At 37.1% G+C, this 17904-nt stretch overlaps 1 protein-coding gene across 4 annotated transcripts in view; it reads right to left on the bottom strand.

The window, feature by feature from the left end:
- Positions 1 to 1582: 1582 nt before the first annotated feature.
- BAZ1A (bromodomain adjacent to zinc finger domain 1A) overlaps positions 1583 to 17904 on the bottom strand; it is a 122626-nt gene continuing 106304 nt past the window's right edge. For all 4 annotated transcript variants that reach the window (XM_082737821.1, XM_082737820.1, XM_082737818.1 and 1 more), the window contains 6 exons: positions 9565 to 9812; positions 9247 to 9473; positions 7420 to 7892; positions 5286 to 5428; positions 3062 to 3149; positions 1583 to 2617 (listed from right to left, as the gene is read on the bottom strand). In XM_082737821.1, the coding sequence (XP_082593947.1) occupies positions 2421 to 2617; positions 3062 to 3149; positions 5286 to 5428; positions 7420 to 7892; positions 9247 to 9473; positions 9565 to 9812 (1376 nt within the window). In that variant the 3' untranslated portion in view covers positions 1583 to 2420. The remainder of the gene's footprint in view (positions 2618 to 3061; positions 3150 to 5285; positions 5429 to 7419; positions 7893 to 9246; positions 9474 to 9564; positions 9813 to 17904) is intronic.

The raw sequence follows: 17904 nt of genomic DNA, 5'->3' as shown, positions 1-17904 counted from the left end.
GTCACAGAATTCTAATATGTTATCTTGGTGTTGGGATCTTTCTTTTTTTCATTCAGTTTGAGACCTTCTAGGTTTGTGGTGTAATTTTCAACTAAAACATGGACATTTTTGTATTATAAGACTCTGGACCTTATTTAAATCTTCCTTCTTCGTGGGCTTTCTCTGATCCCACTGGCAGGGAAAGCCTGGGAACTGCCTTGTAATTGCCAGATGCAGTAGAAATCCAAGTTTCCCACTCAGCCACTTATGGCAGCAGAAATGGGGTTCCCATTTCTGGCCAGTGGTGTGACTCTAGGCACCTCCTGCACAGACACTGTTGGGGGAGCAGAACAAATATGTCACTCCTGACTGGTAGGGATCAAAGTCCAGGCTTCCTACTAAGTCTCTGCTCGCACCACTCCAGTGGGGATGCTGGGGCACCTCATTTTATCCTTATTAGGGTGGAAGTCTAGGCCCCCACTTGATTTTTGCTGGGTGTGTGGGTAAGGCCAGTTTTTGTGGTGTCTGGCTGGAATGGAGTGGCTATTGTCTAAATGTTTTGTCTTATGAGGCTGTTCCTTTGCTGGTCCTTTTGCTAGGAAAAGCTTTTGTTGTGGCCTTTTGTTTGTTTGTGCCGTTTAGAATTTCTAGTTGCCGGCTTCTTCAGCATCTTCTGGATATATGAGCCAAAAAGAAAACCCAGGGAACTCATCACTCTTTCCTTAGATTCCAAGGTCTCCAGACAGTCTGCCTCCTCTCCAACTTTCAGTCTTAAGTTGCTTTATACATAACAGTCAGGGTTTTCAGGTTGTTGTTTCTTTTTTAAGATTTTATTTATTTATTAGAGAGATGGAGAGAGAGCACAAGTAGGCAGAGCAGCCGGCATAGGGAGAGGGAGAAGCAGGCTCTTTGCTGAGCAGAGAGCCTGAGGCAGGGCTCAATCCCTTGGGATCATGACCTGAGCCGAGGGCAGATCCTTAATGACTAAGTGACCCTTGTGCTCCCAAAGTAAAATTTTCTAAGACATTTGGTTATTGGCATATGAAGTAATTACAAACTTACCAAAAGTTACAGTTGTGAACATATTCCTGCAAAGAATCCAGAGAGCTGATCATCTCAAAGATGTAAGAGAAAGACTTGAAAGAGGGGAACTACCGAATAAACAAACCTAATTAAATGAGAATATGGTTTTGTCAAGATTTAGATGAGCAAATAGAGGGATGACTCTATTGCCTCCCAAAAAGTCCTGGGGAAGACATTGCCTTCTGCATCCTAAAGAGGAAGAGCTACTCCTATAAAACTGGGGCCCCTGTATATCTTCCACACCTAAGAAATAGAACTATTTTATTTAAAAATGTCTGAGTGGTGTTTTTTTAAGCAGGTAGGCATATTCCAAACCTCCTTTCTTTCGTTTACTGAGAATCCCTGTCACAGGCTGTTACTGTTCTTAATGGGAGGAATCTTACTCCTCCAAGGGTTTGGGCCCCAAAAGATGCAAATCCCACTGCCATGGAGACTCAGGTACAATAAATTAGTTCCTATGGGTCGGTATGTATCATATGTAATAGTACAATTCTGATTTGTAAAAATTCTAGATTCAGAATACTTGAAAAACACGTATTATTTTATTTGTACATTTAAAAAGTTGTACATAGAAACGTGTAATACAGTTCTATAAAACTGGAAGAACTGTCAGGGAAGAGGGAGGGTGTTACCTTTTACTGATTGATCATGAAGGAAGTTAGAGAAATAAAACAAAAACACAGTAAAATGTTTAAAAAAATTAAAGAACATTTTCCAGGTACAAATTTTATAAATACAAAACAAATTCACAAATTATTTTGAATGCTAAATAAATATCTAGTTAATAAACTCAGACTTAATACCTCCGGCCAGCACTGGTACAGCACTGCAAGGATATAAAATTCGATTCATTCATGTGTAGTGTTGAAAGAATGTGTTCATTAAACAATTCTTAGACATATACACTTTTCTAAACTGTGCTATAATAGAAGATTTATCTGTATACAGAAGATTTGTCTGTATACAGAAGGTTTATCTGTATACAGACAAATCTTCCTTCATATCACTTCTAAAAAAAAAAATCAAGGACAAAATAAATCACAGGTGAAAAAATATTTTCAAAGATATTGGGACACATGAATGATCTCAAAATGTACAAAAACCTCTGTAAACCAGTACTGTATCCAATACATCTATTAAACTTATTAGATACTGAACAAAACTGTAGCAAAGGAAATCTTTCCTACATTCTCCTGAGTGCTTAATATTAAAATTGAGAATATAGTGCAGGCCACACTTCAGTGTGGTCAATCAGTTGTTATTGCTTTATATATATATGTCTGCTTTAGAGCATGATTTAATGTTCCATTTTCATGAACAATTTGTTTTCCTCAAATACATCCTTTAGAAGGACAAAATTAGATTCGTGACTTTTTTGCAGCTGGTGGTGTGCTAACTTGATCCACGTTCCCAGGAGTGACATGGAGTCCAAGTTTTTGAGCCTGAATATGAAAAAATGCTTGAAGCCTAGTTCCAGCTTTTGCTTCACTTGTGTTACGAGGGTTGTACTCAAAGCAGTTTGAAAACATTAACTCAATATCATCGATAAATTCCGCTAGAAAGAAAAAACCAAATGAAATTAGAATAAAAGTACATAATTTATAAACCTAATTGTTTGTTTATATGATATCTGGAAATGTCATTAAGAAAATGTAAGCCCATTTTTTTCTTAGAAATTGAAGCCTCTGAAACAAGGTAGCAGATCTAAAGCTCAAAACTGTTTAACTACGAATGCTTTAACATTGTTCTACAGAAACTATGCAATTATGTAATTAGGAATGTTACATAATTACTCAGGACTTCTATTAAGTCAGATTCTACAAAATATCTAACTCATTCAAATCGCTATCTCTTCCTTCATCTACACAGACAGCATTTTAGAGACCTCTTGGGATCCCATCTACATAATCACATTAATATACATCATTTAAATCACAAGAAAACAGCTGTTACCTCTTTAAACAAAAATAATTATCAGAGAAGAACATAAATTACTTACATGCTAATTTATATTCACATTTGTTCACTTTTTCACGAATTATATTTAAGGCAATGGGCTTTTTGATGATGTCATAATAGTCTGGGACCTGTAAAATAATTCAAACATATCTCTTGTCTCTTGTATAGAAAATTTATCAGAATGTGTTATGGTGAGTGGTGGGAATTGTGTAAGACTGTACCCCTGAAGCAAATAATACATTATATGTTAATTAAAAAAAAAAAAAGAAAGAAGCAAAGAAAGAAAGAAAGAAAGGAAATTTATCAGAGATAAGAGGTCAAATATGTGAAGGTTCTGCACCTAATATCAACTGAATATTAATTTTTGAATACTATTATTCCATTAAAACCACTTAATATGTTTCAGTCACTATAATGTTATAGAAGCTTATTTGATACTATAAAAAAAATGACAGCTTATTGTGAAAAGAAAAAGCTTATGATTTTTCTTGTGTGCTTTCTATTTCTCTCCAAGAGATACATATATATATCTATAAAGTTACTTAATGAGCATTATTGCATTTGTAATAAATAATAAAATGTATGTAACAAAACTTAGTTCAGCACAACTACTACTCAGGAAAAATAAAAGTCAAATGGAGATTTAATTTTGCAGGATGCTATCCAATGGTAATTAGTCCTTCACATTTAAAAAAAATATATTTTATTATTTGACAGAGAGAGACACAGTGAGAGAGGGAACACAAGCAGGGGGAAGTGGGAGAGGGAGAAGCAAGCCTCCTGCTGAGCAGGGAGCCTGATGTGGGGCTCCATCCTAGGACCCTGGAATCATGACCTGAGCTGAAGGCAGATGCTTAACTGAGCCACCCAGGCGCCCCAATCCTTCCTCTAGAAATCTCAAAGTAGAATTTGGAAGGTGTCACTTTTCATTCAGAAATCTTCACCTAACACACCTGACAAGTGAGACCCTTTATAATCTACTTGTGCCTCTCTAACGCACCTTTTATTCCATTCAAACTACCCATCATTTCCCATATTCTCACCTCTGGGTCTTTAACTTATCACACCCTTTTCATGAAATGTCCTTATTCCATTTCTCACTGTTGAAATTTCACCTATCTTTAATGACCAGACCAAACAGTTTCCATTAAAAACTTTCACATTCCTGCTATTCCCACCCTCCGAGATGCTCAAATCAATCTCCTTTTCTTCTGTACTTCTGGAAGTCCATGAGAACTTCTATTACTGGGGGAGTGGTGAACTGGGTGATGGGTACTAAGGAGGGCACAGGTTGTAATGAGCACTGGGTGTTCTATGCAACTAACGAATCACTGAACACTACATCAAAAACTAAGGATGTAATGGGGCACCTGGGTGGCTCAATGGGTTAAGCCTCTGCCTTCAGCTCAGGTCAGCCCCACATCTGGCTCTCTGCTCTGCAGGGAGCCTGCTTCCTCCTATCTGCCTGCCTCTCTGCCTTGTGATCTCTCTTTCTGTCAAATAAATAAATAAAATCTTTAAAAAAAAAAAAAACAAAAAACTAAGGATGTACTGTATGCTGGCTAATTGAACATAATAAAAAAATTAAAATTAAAAAAATAAGTTAAAATGCTTTAAAAAATATTAAAAAAAATAAACTAATCTGATTCTATTAAAAAAAAAAAGAACTTCTATTACAGCACTATCACACTGTCCCATCTGCTGCAGCTCATGACATGCCCCACATGTATCAATAACTCCAGCACCATCTCAAATGCCTTAGTGTGAGGCCATCTCTGTTTTTACCAGTACCTACCTTTCACATCAGTGTTCTTACACAGTGAGATCTCAGCATCAGCAACATCTCAGATCTAGTGAATTAAGAACTCTGGGGTGAGGCCCAGTAACCTGTGTTTTAAGAAGCCCCCACCACCCAGGTGATTCTGGTGTATACCGAACATTGAGAACAGCTGTTTTACATTACAGAAATACCAAGAATAGTACACAGTTGAATTAAATCTACTCATACTCCTTACACAGAATAAACACATTGGAGCCATGTCAACATACTGTCACCATGCATGAGAACTGGTCACAGGGTTAGAGGGAACTAAGGAGAGCATGCTCTCTAGTGGCCCTTTTTCAGTGTGGAAACTAACTTTCCAAGTGTTTAAAAAACAAAGTAAATAGTGACTAATGGGTGTTTTGGCTACCTCAAAGTTGCCATGCAGACTAAATCAGATCATATATACATGACTACATTTGATCAAGTGTAATAATATTACCTGGATTTTGGAAACGAGTTTCAGAAAAGGCCAGCTATCATCATGGCGTACCAGTTCCACAACGAGCTGTTCAAAAGCAGACAATTCATGGACACCTCCTTGTCGACCAGAACTCCTTCGATTCAGGGTCAGAGGAGAGGATTCTAAATAAATAATTAATTTTAGGTGATGACAAAGCAAAATATTTGATCACTACAGGCTTAATGGGTATATAAATGCAACATAAATGCAAACAGAAAACTGATATTCTATATATGCTGAAATAAACTAACTTACATTCTGAAACATGAAAATCTGAACTAAATATTCACTCTTTCCTGTTTTAAAAAAAACTTTATTTTATTATTTTTTATGATTATTAATTTTTTAAAAAGGTTTTCAAGCTCCACATCCAATGTGGAGCTTGAACTCATGACCTTGAGATGAAGAGTCGCAAGCTCTTCCAATGGAGCCAGCCAGGCACCCCTAAAGATTTTATTTTTAAGTCATCTTTACACCCAATGTGGGTCTCAAACTTACAACCCCAAGATCAAGAGTTGCATGCTCTACCGACTGAGCCAGCCAGGTGCCTCACTATCTCCTTTTTGTTCATAAAATTTCCAAATTAATTAAACATTTATTGGGAACATGTTATAAACATGTTTTATTAATTAAACATGTTTTATTTATTATTATTTATTTATTTATTATTAATTAAACACGTTTTATTTATTAACCTACTGTAATATGAAAGAAAATTCCTAGGACATAAAGTTTATTTTTTGCCTATTCTATTAAAAATATTTTTTCAACTATAAGCAAGCAAGCAATTCTCCAGAATTTCCTGAAACACATCCTTAGGAAAGCAAACTCTTCAGATCTAGCAAGTAGGCCTCTTTAAAATTATCCTGCATAATAGAAATGTAATGCTCAACAATGAAGTAAAAGATTATCTTAAAGATAAAGATAATCTCCCTATTTATTGGGGGGGGGGGGAGGAGCAAGTTGTGGGGCGGGGAGGAGCAGAGGCAGAGGGACAAGTAGACCCCAGGCTGGTGTGGAGCCTGAGGTGGGCCTCAGTCCTGTGACCCTGGAATCACAAACTGAGCCAAAGTCAAGAGTCAGTCCCTCCACCAACTGAGCCACCCAGGTGTCCCTATTATCTTAATTTTATATGGCGACTTTGTTAAAGCAAAATGCTTTCTGACAAAACTCAAGGTATATATAATGAAATCTCAAGAGTATGAATTAGCATAGTTCATACTATGAATTCAGGTATTTAAATTCTCCGCTTAAATATAAATGCATACATTTCCTCCTCCCCCTTTGTCATTGGAACCAGGTTAGTAATTTTATAAATCAATTAAAAAATTTTTTTCTTAGCAGAGTTTTTTAGAATACAAATGTTTTAGGTATACTATGTTTCCAAATAGCTTGAAGTTCAGAATTGGTGAAAAGCAAAACAGATAGATAATGGGACAGGAAAAGCTAAATTAGATCTTGGTGCCAAGTTACCTGATACAATACCTTTCCACCATCCCCACAATCTGGTGATTGCATAACAGACTGTCTTCCATTCTTTCACCAATGAACACCTTAATCCTCTCAAGTATTTGAATAATGCAATACAACCTCTCTATAGTTCAAGGAACAGTATCATTTTTTATGTCTAATTTCATTTTTTGGAACTATCAAAGTTTTATTACTACTGATATTAAAGGAAAGAAATAATAGAATTGAAGAGATCATAAAGAGATTATTGCTTGGATAAAGATTACTATAAACAACAATTATCAGAAACTTCCCAAATAACCCAATGTAGCTTGTCTAGATGATGATGAGTATGTGTATTTTAAAGGAGGAAAAGAGAATGAAGTGTTATAACGTTTTCTACTGACACTACTGAAATGTTGGTCAATCTCTCCATTAGAGACAGGACACTCACAACTATGATATGATACTCGTATCATTTACATTATTCCCCAAAGTGCCGTCCTTTCAATGAATATTATGCCTCAGGCCACACTACTCCCTAGTCACTTTGTCTACTAAAGTGACAGCCTTTAAGAAATGATGCAAAATATCTCAACACTCAGTCTTCCCAAATTATTCTATTTTCTTAGGTAAGAATAATTTAAATTAGACTTCTTCATACCTGTAGACTGTCTTTTCCTTCCTCTTCTCTTGGATTCACTATCTTGGAGAGAAAGTTTTGGAGTAACATTTAGAGATCTTGACTTGTCTCCTGACTTCGTGGCAATGACTCTGAAGTTAGGGAAGTTGGGACTATTTTCTGGAGTACTATTAGCACTCTTCCTGCCTCTGCGTTTTCTACGAGGACTAAGTAATTCCACAAATACATCTGCTTGCAGTGGGCCGTAACTCTGGCGAGTAGAACGACCAGCAATTCTTAAAGATTTAGTTTCTGTTGGAGGAGCAGACTTTATCTTTCTAAGGCTTCTACCACTGGCGGTTTTAGAGGGAACAGTTGTTTTGGGTGTACTCTGCTGACTCCTTGAAGTATATCTTCCAGGATCTTGTCGTTGGCCACGACTTGAGAAAGAAGAGCTAAGTCTCCCTCTTGTTTTAATTGGCAATCTAACTTGCGGTCTTCCTCGTTTTGGTGGGCTGTAAATATTGTTAGAAAACACAATTATTGTACAGAGAAACAATGTGCATAAGATTATGTCTATTCCCCTTGTTCTACTATTCAGCCAGTGAGTTCTACATACATTTCTTTGGTGTCCTTACGCTACAGGAGACTATCACTTTTCATTACCATTGATGCTGAGGTAACCCACAGATTGGTCAAAGTAGGCCCTAAACCTGTCCTGAATATGAAGCTAAGAATCTCTTTGCCATTTTCTGATTGTCAAGGTAAAATACAGAACTAGGTTCAACACTTTAGTAAACTCTATTCCCAACATGGGGCTAGAACTCATGACCCTCAGATCAAAAGTTACATGCTCCACTGACTGAGCCAGCCAGGCACCCCTATGTTCATCCTTCAATTGCCTTTAAGTTGTAGACAAGGACGAAACAACACCATTAAGCCTCTTTTTATCCATCTGCCCACATATCTGGACTTCCAGTTTACCTAAAATATTTCCAAGTATTTTTTAAATTCATTATCATCTTTATGTCTAACACAAATACTGCCCTTATCATCTATAGGGATGACGGCTCCTACTAGGTGGAGCTAGTAAAAAGTAACAACTTGCTTACATTAGATGGGGCAGCTCTCTCTACCTATCCTCTGCAGACTGGCCTTTCTGTACTTTCTCAGTCCAAAGCTGCCCTTGTTTTACATCCTCTTTCCTGATTCCACATGAATGGGGTTCAAATGTTAAAAAGGTGGGGAGGTCTTGGGGCAAACAAGGGGGAGAAAGCTCTAGTGCTGCCATAGCAGGAATGACCAGGCCCCCACTCCACCCCATTCATTTGGCCTGGGTGACACAGCTTGCTAAGTTGCAGAACACCTGGTTATATGGTGGTATAGAAGTTGTTTCTGGGGGCTAATGTGGAAGGAGTAGAAGAATACCATGTGCTTCCTGGCCTTTCTGTCACTCTATAAATGCCAAGACCACCAATATTTGAAGATAACTCCTTGAGAAAGCAAGAGAGGCACTGGGAAGCTGCATTCATCTTTATATCATGAATATCCTTTGGGACGCTTATTTGCTGCTTTAGGCATAAAATTATGTAAAAATCAAACTCAGCAGGTCTGGATTGGTATTCCTGTCCAAACGTGAGCTCATATTTGATTTTATGACCTGGCTAAACTCACATAGGTACTACACTCCCTTAGGAATAACTTTAAATTCTTAGAATACTAAAGCAAGGAAAACTTCAGGCCACCATATTACACACCAGTTTTAAAAAAGTTGTGGGCCCCAATCATTCCATTTGTATTTGAGTAGTCAAGAGACTGTTATTTAGCTATGACTCGCAAACTCTCACTTTGTTGCATGTTAGGACTTACCTGACTTCTTCCTCTTCGTGAGAATCATCTTCATCTTGTTCTATCTCATACTCCTCCTCCTCACTTTGACCCTCTTCATCATCATCATCAACTTCATCGTCCTCGTCTTCCATACCATCTTCCATCTCCTCATCACTTTCCAAGGATGGTCTCTGTCTAGATGAGAGTCTTCTAGAACGTTGCTTTGGCCGACACTCTGGACAAAACCAGTCGCCTTCAGGCACAGTCTGACAAGTCACAGAAATGATCATTAGTCATCTGTCACTCAAAAATCAATCACTCAATTCTAATCTAAGGCACAGAAGAGGAAAAAACTACCTTGAGCTTTGGTCGAACACAATAGGTGTGATGACCCCGATCACAACCATCGCAGAGTACCATGTTTTCAGCATCACCCTTCTTTCGGCATATCTTGCAACGAGCATTCAATATAGATTTAGACCATATCACACTACGATCCAAGGTGGAGAGATGAAGAAAGACTTGGGACAGACTAGCAGAAGCAAGGAGAGACTCTCTCCAACGGTCCAGGACTGTTTTGTAAGAACGTCCACTGTCACTGGCATCTTAAATGACAAAGTAAAGTGATTTAAGTTTCTAGACAAACCTTCAGATATCTCCTAGAGTTATTTTCTTGGTATTTTAAACAGGTTAGATATTAAAGTTCTAAAACTTAACAAAAAGATTATGTTGATATTAAAAATGAAACTGCATGTTAAAGAAAATATTTGCTGAGCCACATCTTATTTGTGACGTAAGAAATTACTTAAATCCTAACTCAAAACTTCGGGATTCCAACTGTTAAAAAAAGAAAAATAACTGGGCGCCTGGGTGGCTCAGTGGGTTAAGCCGCTGCCTTCGGCTCAGGTCATGATCTCAGGGTCCTGGGATCGAGTCCCACATCGGGCTCTCTGCTCGGCAGGGAGCCTGCTTCCCGCTCTCTCTCTCTCTCTCTCTGCCAGTCTCTCTACCTACCTGTGATCTCTCTCTGTCAAATAAATAAATAAAATCTTTAAAAAAAAAAAAAAAAAGAAAAGAAAAGAAAAATAACTTAGGCAATATGTTCTCAAACTTGTCTGACCTGACTTACTAGCTAAATATGATTACAAGCCATTTACTATCCATTTGAGTCAAGAATATTGCTTCCTCTTTTTGGATAAAGGATGGACTGCTCTGGGATGCCTGGGTGGCCCAGTGGGTTAAAGCCTCTGCCTTCAGCTCAGGTTATGATCTCAGGGTCTTGGGGTCGAGCCCTGCATTGGGCTCTCTTCTCGGCAGGGATCCTGCTTCCCCCTCTCTGCCTGCCTCTCTGCCTACTTGTGATCTTTCAAATAAATAAATAAAATCTTAAAAAAAAAAAAAGATGGACTGCTCTCTTAGTTAAATATCAATCATAAATGATTTTTTTGGGGGGGGCTGATGAAAATTTTCTGAAATTAGATTGTGGTGAATGGTTGTACAACTGTGAATATACTAAAACCCACTAAATTATATACTTCTTAAAAGGATGAATTTTGCTTGTGTGAACTACATCTCAATAAAGCTATTATTAAAAATATCAATTATGTAGAAATGCCAACTCTATTGTCTTCTATCTCTAAGAAAATATTTTTTTAAATGAGGTAAATTAAAAAATACTAATATCCCACGTTTCCCAAAAGAACTTTCAGTACCAATATCTACATAAGAACATTTGAAACTTCCTTTCATTAATAACATCATTCTTTTGTCTTCTGGACTAAAAAATTTATTAAAAGTCATTTGATTAGGGGCACCTGGTGGCTCAGTTGGTTAAGCATCTGCTTTCAGTTTGGATCATGATCTTGGGGTCCTGGGATTGAGCCCTGCATTAGGCTCCCAGCTTGATGGGAGCCGGTTTCTCCCTCTGCCTCTCCCTGCTGCTACCCCTGCTTGTTCTCTTCTCTGTCAAATGAATGAGTAAAATCTTTAAAAAAAAGTCATTTGGTTAGATGGCATTAACTAGCCGGCCTATCATTTTACATTAGCATGTGATTTCTCTCTTCAATTAATATTCAATTATTGCTGACACATTAGTTTTCCTGACATTAAACTTAATTATGAAGGGACTACCACATAATGTCAAAATTCTACAAGGTATATAGGACTTCATATATAGTTTGTTTCTATTATGATATCTTTCCTACTATTACCCTCAAAAAAAGTCCTTTTGGGCAGTAGCCTAATGGTTAAGGGAATATAGGCTCTGGAGTCCGTCTGCCTTGGGGTAAGTACTAGCTCCCCTATGTGAGTGAGCTCGGTCAAGTTACTTAACTCCTCTGTGCCTCAGGTTCCCCAACAGTAATATGTATATACCATCTACCTCTGAGGGCTGTTGGGAAGATTAAGTGGGGTAATATACACAAGACAAGTAAAATGCCGGTCATGAAGTAAATACTGTTACTGTTAATCATTATTCCTACATTATACTGTTCCTCCCATGTGCCACTATTTAGAAGATAGGAGAAGTCTATTCTATGGTCCCTATCTTTAAGAAATTTTTTATATAGCTGGGAGAACACAGGAGTTGAAGTCAGAAAAGAGCAGACTGCCAAACACTAGTAAGTCTTGAGCTCCTATTTCTCGGGCAGGATGAGAGAGACAGGACATGAAATCTAGGGCTCACCCAATGTGTTAAATCCTTTCTGGAAAGCTAGAACTCCAAAGCTATACCCTCAAGCATCAGGTGGAAAAGGGTACCATGAGGAAAAAAAGTAGTGAGGAAATCAGCTTATCTGGACCTTGAAGTTGGGTGGAAAGGGAAAATAAATCTACCTGAGAACATGTAACTATAAGCAATGCATTAAACAGTTTAAAACCTGAAAAAACATAAGATTTTCAAAGTGGTCCAGGTTGGTAGTGACCTCAGGTGAATAACAGGAACAAGTACAAATCTTTGCAAATTCTCTCTGAAGAAATTTCCATAGATCAAGTTCTGAGGAATGAGAGTTAACAGTCACACTCACAATGCACATGTGGAAACAAAACACTACAGGCAAGAGCTGGCAGAATCAGACCCATAAAGACTTGAGAGATTCGAATTAGACATAGGATATCTTAAAACATATTTAAGAAATAAATGTTTTTTTTTAAAATATGTATTTTTTTAATTTGACAGAGAGATCACAAGTAAGTAGAGAGGCAGGCAGAGAAAGGGGAGAAGCAGGTTCCCCACTGAGCAGAGAGCCTGACGTGGGACTCGATCCCAGGATCCTGAGACCATGACCCGAGCTAAAGGCAGAGGCTTAACCCTCTGAGCCACCCAGGCGCCCCTAAGAAATAAATGTTTTGAAAATATAAGTAACCAAGCAGTTTGAAAAAGCTTAAGAACCTCCAAAAATAATTGAGAGCAATAACTCAATGGGAGAGGGAAAAAATGAAAGGGTCAAAGGCTCTTCAAGCAAAGCTAAAAAGAAATATTAGCAAAGTAGGAAATCAATGCAGTAAATACAGTCCATTTGATTTATTTCCACCCTCTCATTTGTGTTTTCTATTTGCCATGGTTTTTTGATATAAGGCTTCAAGAAAAGCTCTGGTCTGAGCAGGATCTCTAAGGAAGGAGGCAACAAAAACTGCTAGTTCAAAGATCTTGAAGAAATCTTCCTGGATAACTCAACTCAAGAGGACATTCTTAATTAGTAAGTGCAAGAAATAAGGCTGCATACAGGCCAATGTGGAAGGGTGGAAGAAAAAGCCAAACTGTAAAGAGCCTTTGGAACCTTGAAAGTCAGTATGAATGATTTTTAACTCAAAGGTTGGTGAAACATTAAGGGTTTTGATCAAAGAGTGTGCTTTAAGAAAATTAAATCAATAGTAGCCCAAAGTCCAATTTTTATCCCACCTACTTTTATTGATCTATTATTATTATTTTAAAATTTATTTATTTGACAGAGAGAGACACAGCAAGAGAGGGAAAACAAGCAGGGGGAGTGGGAGAGGGAGAAGCAGTCTTCCTGCTGAGCAGGGAGCCTGACGCTGCACTCGATCCCAGGACACTGGGCTCATGACCTGAGCTGAAGGCAGACGCTTAACGAATGAGCCACCCATGAGCCCCTCCCACCGACTGTTAAATGGATGTTCCCATTTTCACATTTTTATATAGTACCTAAATAAGGATGAAAAAGAGTGCATATAACTGATTCCATTTTTCTTTTGTCTTGCTGCTTCTTTAGATTATAAAACTCTCAAGGGCAGAAACATCTTGTTTCTCTTTTATCTTCCATCATGCTAGCACAAATAAATTCCTCAAGAAGTTAGGATTAGGATTTTACTAATATGAAATAATGGCAGAGTCATATGATCAATTATTACACTGGGAAATTTCATATTGTTAATTGCCACTACATAGTAATCCATGTGACCATGCTATGTAGGTTTTTCCCGGAGATAAAACAATACAAGAACTCCCACCCTATAACTCTCCCTATGCTAGTAAAAAAGAAAAAAAAAAGCTGTACATAAATACCATATGCAAAATAAATAAACAAACCTCCACCACTGTTCCTCTTTTTCACTAATAACTTAAGTATATTAAAATTCACAATGTCAACTTTTTATATACCAATTTTTAGAAAGTTTCATTAGCTGAGGTATGCAATGTAGAAGAAAAATGCTAGGAAGATGATACTGTTTTATAAGCTTGTTCCCAACTTCATTCCTTTCCAAAAAAATTAAACTCAAGGTTTTCTGTCAAAAGCTAAATATTCAAACTAGTACTCAGCAACATAGAAAATAAAATAATAATTCTTTAAAAAGACAGAATTCTTTAAAAAGTTAAGAAGGGGGTGCCTGGGTGGCTTAGTGAGTTCAGCCTCTGCCTTTGGCTCAGGTTATGATCCCAGGGTCCTGGGATCTAGACCCGCATCGGGCTCTCTCCTCGGCAGGGAGCCTGCTTCCCTTCCTCTCTCTCTGCCTGCCTTTCTGCCTACTTGTGATCTCTGTCTGTCAAATAAATAAAATATTAAAAAAAAAAAAAAGTTGGGCGCCTGGGTGGCTCAGTGGGTTAAAGCCTCTGCCTTCGGCTCAGGTCATGATCCCAGGGTCCTGGGATCGAGCCCCACATCCGGCTCTCTGCTCAGCAGGGAGCCTGCTTCCTCCTCTCCCTCTGCCTGTTTCTCTGCCTACTTGTGATCTCTGTCTGTCAAATAAATAAATAAAATCTTAAAAAAAAAAAAAAAAGTTAAGAATTTACCACCTCTCACACTAGATTGATCTTCCTCTCTCTTTTTCTTATCCTTTCTTTCCTATCTCCTCTTTGATCTTTATTAATATGTTATCTAATTTCAAATTGATAAAGTTAAAGGATTTTTTCATAGCTTAAGGATTTAACCATAAAGCATGAATTTATAAATAATGAAATTACCAACCTAAACAAACAGTTCTCACATATCTTACCTAAATTATTCAAATATGAGTATCTTCCTCAAGTTAAAAAAAAAAAGCCAAGTTTTACTAATGTGATTAATTTCTAGAATAAAAGAGACATCCTGAGGAAGGTGGAATGTAAGTAGAATTCTTATTTCTTACTTGCTTCCTCAAGAAACTATAGTAATCCCTGAAACTAAACTGGGAAAATGCCTACCACAGTTAATTTGCTATGCTGAAAAATAATTGAAAGAATGGAGAATTTTAATATATATTCTATCTCAAACATTCATAAAGCAGAATCCCCATTTCTTTCCCACATTAAGGATATTCTTGATTACCTTGCTCTAAATATTTAGATTATCTTGAAACTCTAGAGGAACCTCTATCTCTTGTTGTCCCATTCAAAACAGATCCTCCAAAGGCTTAAACATAATACAAAAAGCGGGACGCCTGGGTGGCTCGGTTGGTTGAGCCACTGCCTTTGGCTCGGGTCATAATCCCAGAGTCCTGGCATCGAGTCCCACAGGGTTCGCCTGGTTTGTGGGGAGCCTGTTTCTCCCTATCCCTCTCCCCCTGCTTGTGCTCTCTTTCTCTCTGTCAAATAAATAAATAAAATCTTTAAAAAACAATTATAATATAAAAAGCTACAAACATCAATTATTCTATTAGCTTTTTATGGGGTAACAATGGTAGATGATAATATTCATATTATAAATGATCAACATCTAAACTTTGATCAACATTTACCACCAAAGTTAAGTTGAACTTTTCTTATTTCACCATTTTTAAGACCTCAAGCCGAAATTGTTTATTTTATATCCCTTAGGATGAAATTAATGTTCCTACACTCTTGTATACAAACTAGAGTAAAGAACACTATAGCTCTCAGCTCTCATATAACCTACTAGATGTAAATTGCAACATCTCCCAGCATTAACTTGTTCTCTTTGTCTAGATATTTAATGAGATATACTCATGAAAATATGGACACACTAAACAATTTGACGTTTTCCCCTTGAATTTATAAACAACTTTAATCGTTGGTAGTTTCAGAAATGTAAACATCAGCAGAGCTGTCTTTTATCTCTTTTGGAATCACAGAATTAATGAATAGTAGTAAAATACTTATAAGGGCTACATAGTCTATAAATAACTTCTAAAAAATATTTTATTTATTTATTTGAGAGACAGTGAGAAAGGGAACACAGCAGAGGGAGTGGGAGAGGGAAAAGCAGGCTCCCCATGGAGCAGGGAGCCTGATGCAGATCATGACCTGAGCTGAAGGCAGACGCTTAACGACTGAGTCACCCAGGCGCCCCTACAAATTACTTTTAATTGAAATTTTAATTTTAGTAATTGTAGATTCACATATGGTTGTAAGAAATAATAGAGAGGGATCATTTGTATATGTAATTCGATTTAGACACCAAGTATTTTTTTTTTTTTTAAAGATTTTACTTATTTGAGAGAGAGACAGAGATACCAGTAGAGATGGAGAGAGCACAAGCAGGAAGAGGGAGAAGCAGGCTCCCTGCTTCGCAGGGAGCCTGACCTGAAGCTTAATCCCAGGACCCCAGGATCATGGCCTGAGTCCAAGGCAGACAGATGCTTAATCAACTGAGCTACCCATGCCCCAAGACACAGAAAATATTAAGAAATATTGAAGAAGTAAGATTGATATAGGAAATACAAACTAATATTTTTATGAGCTATGACAATACATGTTTATTTCCACAACTGCTACTTCCAAATCTGAAAAGTGAGTTGCTGAGCTCATGGTGGAATTACCAATTTATAAAAATATGAATAGGTTTATTAGAACCTATTTATTATGAGATACTGGCCATAAACTTTTCAATTTCAAAACAGACATTTTACAAATACATTCACATTCTGACAGCACCATATATTTATAAAAACTTTGTTCTTACTATTCAAACAAGGTAATATTCAAATAATTTAAAAGGCATTTTAGTCTATTTAAGTTGCTTTCAATATGAGACCAAATGGATATGGTTTCATTTATTTATTTACTTATTTTGAAAGATTTTATTTATTTGAGAGCAAAAGAGAGCATAAGCAGGGGAAGGGGCAGAGGAAGAGGGAGAAGCAGACTCCCTGCTGAGTGGGGAGCCCAATGTGGGCTGAAGGCAGATGCTTAACTGACTGAGCCACCCAGGTGCTGCAAGATATGGTTTTAAAATCTTTCTTCTACCCCACTACTGAGATACAAATTAACTTGAATATGACGAGTTATAAAGTAACGTATCAGAAAGAGCACACAGAAGTAGAAGAAATTATGAGTTATGGTATGAAAATTGATTTGGAACTCAAAACATATTTTCCTAAACACACAATGATTATGTTCCTAGATTAGTACCTAAAAAAGTATTTCATAAATTGCTAAACACACGATCCAGATTGTATCCTTTAAACATCCTACCATAAATTATAGAGCATTTCCTCATTTACATACCCTTTAACACTTGGTATTTCTGACTTAGAGCTTCTTTTACAGTGCTCAGGTTCCAATCCGATTACTGTTATTATTTTAAAGATTTAGTTACTCATTTTAGAGAGAGAGAGCATGAGAGAAGAGAGAGGTAGAAGGAGAGAGGGAGAGAGAATCCTCCAGCAGACTCTCCGCTGAGTATGGAGCCTGAAGTGGGGCTGAATCTCATGACTTTGAGATCATGACCTGAGCTGAAATAAAGTCATCACTCAATGAACTGAGCCACTCAGGCACCCCAGTGACCCATGTTATTTAACCATACCCGTAATGGCGGACATTTAAGTAGCTTCTTTGGGGTTCTGTTTTAGATAACAAACATTCATATACAGTTTTTGATTATGCAGGATCTGGCTAGTCACATGTTTTGGTAATCTTTCTTTTGATGAAACACTAAAGAAAAGACTGACAGAAAATTAAAAAGACAGTCATTAAGATGAGTACTTAGACTAAAACGTACTTAAGTACTATTGTTTTTGTAATCTTTTAAAAAAATTTTTTTAAAATTTTTAAAATAAACATATAATGTATTATTAGCTCCAGGGATACAGGTCTGTGAATCGCCAGGTTTACACACTTCACAGCTTAAGTACTATTTAAAAAAAAAAAAAAAAAAAAAACTCACCTGAAAGAACCCATGTTTTGGAATGAAAATACAATCTCAAGTTTTTCAAATTAGCCAACAGTATTGTGTCAGCCCTTGAGTTTATATTAAAGGGCAATTTTAGAATCCTTTAAAATAGAGCTAATATTTAGAAGTAGAA

Source organism: Mustela nivalis (assembly GCF_964662115.1).
Source record: "Mustela nivalis genome assembly, chromosome: 6".
NCBI lineage: Eukaryota > Metazoa > Chordata > Mammalia > Carnivora > Mustelidae > Mustela > Mustela nivalis.
This window is presented reverse-complemented; position numbering and strand designations above follow the sequence as displayed.